This window comes from Prionailurus bengalensis, chromosome B3, assembly GCF_016509475.1.
Source record: "Prionailurus bengalensis isolate Pbe53 chromosome B3, Fcat_Pben_1.1_paternal_pri, whole genome shotgun sequence".
Taxonomy (NCBI): domain Eukaryota; kingdom Metazoa; phylum Chordata; class Mammalia; order Carnivora; family Felidae; genus Prionailurus; species Prionailurus bengalensis.
The window spans coordinates 43,204,073-43,215,790 of record NC_057355.1 but is presented as its reverse complement, the minus strand read 5'-3'; the positions used below and the strand labels follow the sequence as shown (position 1 = coordinate 43,215,790).

At 36.5% G+C, this 11,718-nt stretch overlaps 1 protein-coding gene across 2 annotated transcripts in view; it reads right to left on the bottom strand.

Annotated features, from left to right (window-relative positions):
* Window positions 1-4,844: 4,844 nt before the first annotated feature.
* The window catches only part of VPS13C (vacuolar protein sorting 13 homolog C), a 209,766-nt gene continuing 202,892 nt past the window's right edge, over window positions 4,845-11,718 (bottom strand). For both annotated transcript variants that reach the window (XM_043555278.1, XM_043555277.1), the window contains 3 exons: window positions 8,918-9,041; window positions 7,380-7,460; window positions 4,845-7,064 (listed from right to left, as the gene is read on the bottom strand). In XM_043555278.1, the coding sequence (XP_043411213.1) occupies window positions 6,963-7,064; window positions 7,380-7,460; window positions 8,918-9,041 (307 nt within the window). In that variant the 3' untranslated portion in view covers window positions 4,845-6,962. The remainder of the gene's footprint in view (window positions 7,065-7,379; window positions 7,461-8,917; window positions 9,042-11,718) is intronic.

Here is an 11,718-nt window from a genome sequence, read left to right as displayed (position 1 = left end):
GAGACCATGGAATGACATGAAGTTCTGTGTAATCAGGAATGGTAGAAAAAGATGAGAACTTGAAGGCTTACATGCTTTACTGAATGAATGGTAGGACATGTGGCCAGTCCTTAATTCCATTATGCAGTGCTCCCTTATATAGGCTTCCATATACAGAAAAAGAGTCATTCTTACTTTGATGGCCCCAAGTATTTGGGACTTAGTTCAACAGATGGAAGCCACAAGAAAACAGATTTATGCTGAATATAAGGACCTTCCAACTAGGGACTTTTATAATTCTAGGAATTTAAGTATAACTAAAATAAAGGCCTCTAACTGAATGGCCTCCAAAAAAAAAATGAGTGATATTAAAATTCATCAACTTGACATAAAAGTAAGCATTACTGGGGGCGCCTGGGTGGCTCAGTCGGTTAAGCGTCCGACTTCGGCTCAGGTCATGATCTCATGGTTCGTGGGTTTGAACCCCGCATCAGGCTCTGTGCTGACAGCTTAGAGTCTAGAACCTACTTAGAATTCTGTGTCTCCCTCTCTCTCTGCTCCTCCCCCGCTCATGCTCTATCTCTCTCCTTCAAAAAAAATTTTTTTTTTAAATTAAAAACAACAGTAAGCATTATTGGTGCTTCTTAAAGACCTGCATTATAATTCAACATTGATTGAGTCATTAATTTTAGGTAGAATGGGCAATATATTCTTATTCACCAGTCTAAGTCATGGGTAATCAGTCTTTATGGCCCTTACAAAACACTGTTTTCAATACCACCCATTCACCATCTGGATTGTAATAATAGTCATGCAAGATTTCCACTCTATGCATTTGGGGTCAATCCAAAAGGAGCATTTTCTAGATCTCTAAGCTTTAACCATAGGAATCTTTAGCGTGGGCAAGGAACTGTTTCCTGCAATGTATTTATGGTTAATAATTCCAGATGTATTAAAATGTCACAAAGACCTTACAACTATTTCAGAATTTCTCACGAGCATGGTTGCCTTAGCTTAGCTTAAAGAAACAAAAACTCTACTACTGCCATGACAGTTACTGATGTTCAAATAACCAGAGTCTACAAAATTTTTATTTAAAAAATAAAGAATTCTGTTAATCCTCTATTCATGTCACACACATACACCCTTTTTCTTAAACTATTTTTGAAAGTGTGTGTGAATCAACCTGAATTGAATGAAATAGGGAAGATTATATCAGAAGTGTCATAGTAGGTTAAGAATCTTTAACAGCACTCCTTGGGAAGGGAAATGGGCTCTGTTCAAGTGTGGCTTCTTAATTTAAACCATCAATAAGTGCTTGCCTAACTGACTTGCAGCAGCAGCCTCTGATGAAGCTAAAATGTTGTAGCTTCCATTCAGATTGCAATCTTCAAACACCTGCTCATTTGTTATGTTATTACTCTATAATATGACGTACTGTGCTTAAAAACATAATTTCCTTCTTGGTAAGGCCATCTGTTGTGATAAAGTACGTATCTTGGGCATTTCTTTCTGCTTCAGATATCAGTAGAACTCTCTAATGGTTTGAATATGGCAGAATAGCATGCATTTGATCTTTGTTCTGACTGTACATTAGAAAAGAGGCAAGTTTTATGTCCTATACCCAAAGTTTTTACTTCCTAATGTTTACACATCAAAAGCTATGTTTGCTAGCTAGTAAACTGCCACAATAATATTAGACCACATACAAGAATTCTCTAGGAAAAAATAAATTCAGACAAAGGGCCAACTTAGATTTTAAGTGTTACTATGGAAAATGCTTGTGTTACTACTGTTAGGCCTTAAACATAGATGAGGAGAAAATACATAGATAATCTTGGGATAAAGGTGTGAGGTTCTAAAAGAAACCTAAAAAGCTAACATTGGCCATGTTTATTCAAAATTGACACAGGCATCCTTGTTTCTAGGAAAAATGAAGAGGAAGAAGTAGAGATAAAAGAAGGAGAATGGTAGGTGCTGGAGCCTAATTTTAGCTCCTATCTCACCATAAGGTCGTGGGTAAATCATTTAGTGTCTCATTTCTACTCCACCTGTAGGATTCACTATATAGTATAATGTCAAGATTGATGGACTTGTTCTGTAAAGGGTCAGAGAGCAACTATTTTAGGTTTTGTCAGCCATACTGCCTCTGTCACAACTATCCAACTCTGTCACTGTAAAATGGGAACTGCCATAACCAAGACAAATGAATGCGTGTGGTTGTGTTCCAATAAAACTTTATTTGCAAGAACATATTGTTTGGCCCCTGGGTTGTAGTACACCAGATGTCAGTATAAAATCTACTTAATGAAGAGAGTTTGATAATAGAGAGGTACCATGAAAAGAAGTAAAATGATGTATAAAAAAAAGGGAAGAGGTATAAAGCTTAAATGATGGCCAAGGGGAAAAGTGGTTTGTCTGAGGGGAAAAAAAGAAAGGTGTAAGGTAAATATTTTCTACAAAAACAAACCCAAAGACCAAGATCTGAAATCTACTTTTGATGAAAATTATCATGGAATTTAAACCACACCTGGGATGTTTTAAGCATTATAGTCAATCTCTAAGGAAGCCACTTGGTCATTCTTCAAGTTAAAAAACAAACAAAACACTGAAGAACTAAATCCTCTTTATGAAGTGTTTACTATTATCCTAGTGGATATTATCAAACTAGAGGATCATGTTAGCTTATTTCTTTACTATTTGAATTATTTTCCCACTAGAGGTCAATCCTAAAAACTATTCATCCACCGGATATTTAATTAATATACAAGGGGGACAGAAATCATGATGTTGTTCTAATCTGCATTTCTTCCCCCAGAGTTTTTATAAATCTTTTTTAAAAAATATTTATTTTGAGAGAGAGAGAGAGAGAGAGAGAGAGAGAGAGAGAGAGAGAAAATGTGCACGCACGTGAGCCAGGGGTGGGGGTGGGGAGGTGGAGAGGGAGGGGCAGAGAGAGAGAAAAGAGCCTGAAGCAGGGCTTTGGGATCGATCTCAACACCATGAGATTATGACCTGAGCCGAAATAGAGTCCAATGTCTAACTGACTGAGCCACCCAGGTGCCCCTTCATAAATCTTTATGATGCACCACCCCATGGTAACATTTCAGTCTCCTGTATGTCAACATCGATTACTTTGAACATTGTATCAAAACAATTTTCCAGCGTAACTATAAAATGGAACAGTGGCATGGTCTGAAGTAGAAGAAAATTCAGTTGCTCCTCCTATAGTTTATTTCTAAAATTCAGAAAGCAACTTTAATAGATAGATAATTTTGAGGGTATACAGATCTACATTGTCTTATCTGAAACTCTTTGGCCAGATGTGTTTCAGAATACAAAGGTTTTTAAGTTTTAGAAAGACAATATGCTTCATATATCTCCAGTGAAATCTGGAGCCATACCCCATAATCCTATATATTAAATTTGCTACAGCCCAACTCATTTCTACCAAATATAATAAATGCCAAAATTAGTCTCCTGTCAGTTCAAGTTCAGAACTTTCTGTCAAATATCTTTACCTCAAATTTATGCAAACCTTTTTAGTTTCCAGAACTTTTAAAAAATTTGGTAAGGGATGGTGGGTCTGTTGTATATAAAAACCAACCAAACAAAAAGCCTTTCTAAGGGTTTTTTCAGCTCAATGTTAAGTATTTGAATGATATAGCCTTGTAACTCAAAATACTTTCAAGCATGAATCCAAGAATAAGCCGAAATTCTTCCTATAGGCACAATTACCAAGGAAAATGTGTTCCCTCTCTGCTCCAGTGAGTTTCCATTTCTTTTCAGAACCAATACATACATGCATTAAACCCAATTTCATCACTATTAGTGGACATTCTGGCAGTCATTTACAACCAAAAGGACCTGTACCTCAAGGATAGGTGATCTGTGATATGAATAATCTCCTATTCTTCAAGCATCTTTGGTTTTCTCCTCAGTAGAAAGATGGTTCTTATAGCTCTGGTAGTAACTACAGCTCTCTATTTTAATTGGCACTGATATTTGTAGAACTCTTCTTTAATTGTTTCCAGTCTAGAACATTAATTTTTAGTCCTGGCTGTGCCTTAGAAATGCATGTGGAACACTTAAAAATACAGATGGAGGCAGCACCAGATCAATACACTTAGAGGCCTAAAGGGCCAATTAAAAAAAAAAAAGTGTCCTCTCGCATACATAATTGAAAATTCTTGAAACACATGTAAGTAAATTCACCCTAGATCAGATGTTCACATGAAGCTTTGGTCTACACATCTACGCACTTTTTCTTTCTTATTTTGATGCCCCCACTTTGCGACAGTACACAACCATGCACCTGTTCTTCCTATTGACTAATTCAGTACCGGGATAGCCTTCAGATTTGTAGTCTCTCCCAGGAAGGGAATAGAAGGAGGGTAGAGGAGAGGAACAGACCTGGTAGAAGCCTCCCAGACTATCATGCAACCTAAGAAAGGTTCTGCAAGGCCATTGAAAAGTCTTCAAGCCAGTCAGCTATCAGAGGAATTCCTGTCTCCCAGGAATGGACCTGCCCTCGTACCCTTGCCTTGCACCGTCAGTAACTAATAGAAACCACAGAAGGCACAGCCCCAGTGCAAAAGCAGCCCAGGATTGCAAAGTGGAGGAGTTGGGCCCTCGTCAAATACATTCTCTGTATTCTCCGCCCCCACCCCCAATTGAAGACCTGTGCCAGAGATCTCCAGGGTGGTAAAGGGACTCAGTACCTTTCAGCAAAGCCTTTCCCTAACTAGCATTTTTTAAGTGCTCCCTAACTATTAATTTAACTTCTCCCTATGACAGGACTGGAAGAGGAAAAGGGAAAGATAAAGTAGAATAAATGTTATTTGAACATTTAACACAAACCCACAAAGTTTTCACCCTTGTAAACAATGCACCAAACGTTTTATTTCTTTCAGTTCCTACACAAGTAAATGACTCTGAAAGCATTTTTAAAAATACAAAAGACATCACACTTTACCAATGAATTATTTCGGTCTCAGGGGATTAAATCAAATTAAAATGTTACATATATTTGACAGTTTATTTCTATGCCAACTGAGATGGTGAATTTATAATATTTCTATGAATTCTTTTAGTTCAATGTTTTTTGTACATGCCATCAGTACAATATGATTTACTTAAATATTTAGGACATTGTCAATAGCTGTGATTCATATGAGACATATAATCAGATATCTCGAATTCCTGATTAAGTCTGCTTTAAAGACACAGAATACGAGCACATTTGCTGTGAAATTCTGTTTATAATGCTCCATTTAATAAATTGCAATTAACCACTGATGCAGAAATTCTGTTTAAGGCTGGAAGTTTTATACATGACACTTTCCTTCACAGAAAAAAAAAAAGATGTTGAAAAGGCAAAGACCACCATTCCATATCAGAGATCAAATATTTAGGGCATTAGTTATTATATCCTCTTTCTAGAGTCTACAGTAAACAATAACTAAAAAGATTTAAGGCTGGTCTTTAAAAACATAAAGATAGTAGAAACTTTACCACACATCAACAAAAACAGAGCAAACCAAGTATATCCACATCTTCATTCCATCATGAATTTAGTGATTTGAAATAAATGCCATGTAAAAACCAGAAGCAAATGTAACTATTCATTCAAGGAAATTAAATACTTCTAAGCATTAAAAAAATTTTTTTTAATGTTTATTTATTTGTGTGTGTGTGTGTGTGTGTATGAGAGAGAGAGAGAGAGAGAGAGAGAGAGAGAGAGAGAGAGAGAGACAAAGTGCAAGCAGGGGAGGGGCAGAGAGAGAGGGAGACACAGAATCTAAAGCAGGTTCCAGGCTCCAGCTTTCAGCACAGAGCCTGACGTGCGGCTTGAACGCATGAGCTGCAAGATCATCACCAGAGCCGAAGTCAGATGTTTCTAAGCATTTTTAAAAAAGCTTTTGTAGGCAGTATATCTCTGGTCAGCGTAAGTGAGGTGTGGAAACGACAAAAATATTACTGTGCCGAACAGATTCTCACAGGCTTGCTCCCTCAAAAGACACAATGACCAGTTATTTTCTACAGTGTTCTTATATATGCCTTATTTTACTATATACACAATTAACTTTTTCATTCTTTCTGTAAGTATTTAAAATACATTTCAAACTATGCATTAAGTATTAATTTATGATGCCCTTAAAAATCTTTCAATTTATTAAAAAACAATCTCTAAGAATATAGAAATATTGAGCTTTTCAGATTTCTGAGTCTTGAAAAACTTAAAGTACAATATTTTCATGCATCAAGTTATAATTGTGCCATTTAAGTTCCTCTTGAAAGAGCATGTAAATAATTTCAAAAGTTTCATGAATGCTACGTTACAGAGCGGACCACAGATATTTTAAGATTTGATTTTCCATATGCATTTATACTGTAATGCAAGGAAGAAAAGTAAGCACCAAAGGAAAACATGTTTTATTAGGAGAAAAATAACATGAAAAGAAAATAGGAAACATGTCATTTCTTCCTTCACTGGCTTTTCTTCAGTCAATTACCTGGCTGCCCCAAAATATTATCTCAGTTCAATTATTGAATAAATTACCCCTAAATAAAATACCCAGTATCTGTCCAAAGGTTTGTCCAAAACCTCCTAAAGAACAATAGTCATTCAAAGCTCTTTTCTTATTCTTCAACAAGAACTTTAATTAAAAACAAGCCCAGTGCCCTTTGTTTCACAATTTAAACATTAATGGAAATTTCATTCTGGGTTTAAAGTGATATTTCTTTGAGGGTCTGACTCATTTGAGTGGCAGTGCAGAAAAGTGAATTGCTGACAACACAGAGTTACAAAATTAGAGTCAAAAGTAAAGGGAAAAAATGGAAAATCCAACACTATCCTGGAAAATAATTCTAAAACTACAGTATAGCTTGAAAAATTCTCTTTAGCAAGATAAAAAAGAGTGATTTATAGACAAGACTGATGGTTGGTTTTTCTCCCAGTAGCAGCCCCCTGGGATCTGTGACTAAAATGGTGTCTGGGGCCTGAGAAGTTTCAGTGATGATTGCTTCATCAATTTTTGCTGGTGTCTCATTGACTGTGCATCACCAATGGCATTACATACTCTCTGTAAAATAAAATATTTGTTATGAATGGTAAAGACAAGTACGGGCTCATGTGAAGGAGAAAGGTCTAAAATCAAGAAATGAAGCTCTCCACACAGGTCCGACAGCAGAGGATAAGAATACACAATCCAAACAGGCAATGCAAAATAAGACGCTTCTGCTCCATTAAGCCTGCAATATATTATTTTAAGCTTACATATCCATCCAGAGTTATAACTGGAAGATCTTTTGAGAGAAATAATGGGTATTATTATAACAGATTAAAAAAATCTTTCAGCTAAAAAATTAAGGGCCATTCTTTAAAATAAATTGTTTACCTCTGCTGTGGCGTTGTCCTGCAGATAAATGTGCCGGCAGCCATGACTGGCACTGTCTTTTTTGTGGAACAGACTCTGCTCCTGTTTCAAAAGAAACAATGACAGAAGAAAAATTATTCTGGGGAAGAAAAAAAATCCTAACTTTTAATTGCATGCTTAAATGTAAACTCTATTTTATAACAAGTAGACTAATGAAATATACCTATTCAGGTATGATAAATACTAAATCATTTTGGTACAAGGCTAGTGGTTCCGTATGTGTGAGCTGTTAGAATTTATGAAATCGGATGACTACACAACTATCTGTATAAAATAATGACTTTCTACAGGCTATGATAAATAGCCTACAGAAACAGCACTTGTTAACTCACCACATCTGACAAATCAAAAAATCCTTCCTTCATTTCCTTGGCTGATAGATAAAATTCTTATATAATGTAAAACACACTGAGTCAATTTTCACCACGGATGTGAAAGAAGAGTGATAACCCAGGAGCCTGTAATATATATGCAGAGTGACACAGTCTTTCCTAGTCTGAAAACTATGTTTCATATACCAAGAGGCTCTTTCGATTTTGACACTCTACAAGGAGGCAAGGCTGAAAAACAAAATGGTACTGTTTCGCAATTTCTTTTATCTGTGAGCTTCTATGAAAAGAAAACATAAATTAAAGGATAAAAGTACCTACATCTCTAACTACTAAATTTTATGATAAATAGTTTTCAGATGGTTTTAATAATAGAGAGAACATCATTACTGCTTAGAAGAAAATACATACTCTAGTAGTTACCATCTTAGATGGTTTTAATAATAGAACATCATTACTGCTTAGAAGAAAATACATACTCTAGTAGTTACCATTCTTAGAATGACAATTTGTGGTGTTTTTTTAAGGGGTGAAAATAAATTTACAATATATCATATATAATAAAAATTATACATTTCAAAGTGAGTCTGAGAACTAAGCAAAAGGTGAGGGCATCAATTCTGCTAATTACTTGCTATGTAATTAAAAAGTTCTTTCTTGGAAAATGATGGGACAGAAAGACATGAAAGTATTATATACTTAAATTGTATTAGTATTTTGTAAGTGCCAACTATAATAAAACATGAGTGTTTCAGATAAAATATTTATAATAATCTAATTTATAAAAACCTAAAAAAGGTAATCTTTCCAGAAGCATCTAAGATTACAGCAAACATAGTTATTCATATGACATTAGAAAAAATATTCTATTTACTAATGCTTTATTCTGCCAAAAAGGAAGTATCAACATCCTAATTCTTTCATTGAACAGAATTGATATTTCACTCAACACAATCAAGGACTGTCAAAAAAATACAGTACACAAATAAGTGATTATAACACATCTTTCCTTATACTTCACGTTATTATTATAATAGTATCATCATCATCATCCTCACCATGATCCTTCAAACACTCTGTGTTGTTAACTGTAAAAGAGAGCCAGAAAGCACTGGTTTCCACTCACTTAACAAATTCTTGGCTCTGAACATGCAACTCATTTATTCTTACCTTGACTGAAATTTTTAGCAGGTTTCCATGGACACTTGGAGGAGACACAAAATCTTCAAATGGACACTGCCAGTCTATGCACATATGGCCTAGGATTTCAACTTCCTTTATACACAACACTCTCCTGTTTTGCAAAAGGAAACAAAACATACAAGTGGTGATAAAGACAATTAGTCTAATATTTTGCTCTGCTGGATGGCAGACATGGAACTAGCTCAGTAAACAATATAACCTGGCACTTAAAAAAAAAAAAAGGTACGCTTCCTATTAAAAAAAAGTCTAGGTAGGTAGCTGTCAAATAAAGAGCAAATACGGCCCCTACCAACCAACATAGCAGACATTCAAAAATTCCCCTTCTGCCAATCTTGCAAAATTCAGAAAAGTGTAATTTTTTAAAAACTGACCGAAATACTAAAATCATCTTTAAAACACATAAGGAACAGGCTGTACTCTCATCCAGGAAGCAATAAAGGCAGAAGCTCCTGAAAAGGTTTCACTTGGAAAATTATTAATTGCTCTTTACTGTCAATCATCTGTGCCTTCCAGTCAAGAAAGAATGTGCAGGAAATGTCAGAAACCTCAAATGTCAGCAAAGTTTCACTTTAGGCCTATTAATAAATATCAGGTTTGAACACTTTAACACTAATGTACTGTATCACAGAGTATCCCATTTTACTCAATAGCAAAAAAAAAAAAAAAAATTTAAAAAAAGAAAAAGAAAAAAAGAAAAATCATAGAGTCCTTAAAGGCCATCTACATTGATTTCCCAGTGTGTGATTCAGATTAATTACTGAGAGAACCATACTTGATTCTAAAGTTTCCATTACAGAGAGCATGATTAGGAAAGTAGAGGAACAGTTAATTCTACAAATATTCAGGGTGCTGGAAAAACAAGAAAGATACGGTTTCTGCCTGAGAGGTACTCATAGGTTAGAAGACAAATAAACACGTAAATATATATCTCAGCACAGTTAGATGAGTGCAATAGCAGTGTGGAAAATTGTTCTGGAGCACAAAAGAGAGGGACTGATTATGTGGGTAAAGTATGTGGCGTAAAAGCTGATTTTTATTTTATTTATTTTTTTTAAGCTTATTCATTTTTGAAAGACAGAAAGAGACAGAGCACAAGCAGGGGTGGGGCGGAGAGAGAGGGGGACACAGAATCTGAAGCAGGCTCCAGGCTCGGAGCTGTCAGCACAGAGCCCGATGTGGGGCTGGAACTCATGAACCATGAGATCATTACCTGAGCCGAAGTCGGACGTTCAACTGACTGAGCCACCCAGGCGCCCCTAAAAGCTGATTTTTGAAAGAAAGGAGTTCTCTACGTGGAAAAGGAAAATGATAGTCTAGACAAATGGAACAGATCACTGACATAAACAGCAGTACAAGAAAGGGAAGGTTTATTTGAGGAATGTTGAGGTCTGTAGATGGATGGACATACACAGAGGTGAGAAAATTAGTGCCAGATCTTACAGAATTTTTTGTGTTAAAAAATTTTTTTTCCATTTAAATAAATTTTAACTTTAACCTACAGGCAAGGGGAACTTTCATGATAAAGTTTCCTATTTTAGAGTCATGGATCTAGTGGCCAAGGGAGGAGAGGTGGGGTAGACAAAGGAAAAAGTTACTACAATACTCCCACCAGGAAACAGAATGTCAGTGAAGGCAGCAGCTGTGAGAAGGGAAGAGAGCAAGCTAGATTCCAGATGCTTAGAAGGTAAAGATGAATGAACTAGGTAACCAATGGAGGGTGGGAATGAAAATAAACCCCCAGCACTGTATTTTTAAGCAGAGGAACTACTGTGATTTGGGTCTGACTTGGGACTGTGTTGTGCTTTGTAGGAAGTTCAGCATCCGAAGTCCCAGCCTTGGTAGGGCCCTCCGATCATTGTGACATCCTTCCACACCCCTTCATATTCCAAACAGTCTCTAGAAAGTGGATTACACTTCCCCCCACCTCCTGCCCCAGAAGAGAATCACAAGAGCTAAGTGTTACAGATAACTATTACAAATCACTGTGTCAAATACAAATTCATCATTCCCACTGTCTTTAAACTCCTTCCTCTCTTGACCAGGCCAATAACATTAGTGTTCTCCTGCCACTCTAAATCTCCTTCATTCTCTTCCTCTTGCTCCACATTTACCATTCTCTTCCTCTTGCTCCAACCCCCTCGGTACCTAAGCCCCAAACCAGAAGGTCATCTTTTATTCCCTTCTCTTCTATATTTAATCAGTCACCAAGCTCTGGTCTCTCAAGGCTGCTCCTTCTATCTGTCTTGATTCTTTTAGTTTAGACCTCACCACCTCCTATCAGGGTAACTGCCACAATCTCTATGGTACACAGAATTCTAAAATGGTCCCCACGATTCTGCGTATAGTATATGTGGGTTTATCGACTGGTATAACCCTCACAACTATTAATATGATGGATTTCAACCCCAAGTTTAGGTTTTATTATAAGGCACAGGTGATTTTAAGAAAAAGTTTGGTCTGCGTGGGTGTGATCTGACCACAAGGTCCCTTTAAATCTGGGTCAGAGACTGAGAATCCAGAGCGCAGTTGCTGGGCTGAAGATGCAGAAAGCCACATGGCCAAAATGAGGGTAGGCTCTAGATGGTAATAGCAGGTGCCTAGCTGACAGAGATCTAGGAAACTGGGGTATTAGTCCTACAAGTACAGGGAAGTGAATCCTGCCAACAACATTAAATGAGCTTAGCAGTGGATCCTTTCCACTTCCTTCCTTCAGGAAGGAAGCCTTATGCCTTGATTTCAGCCTGTGAGACCCTGAGCAGAGAGCCCAG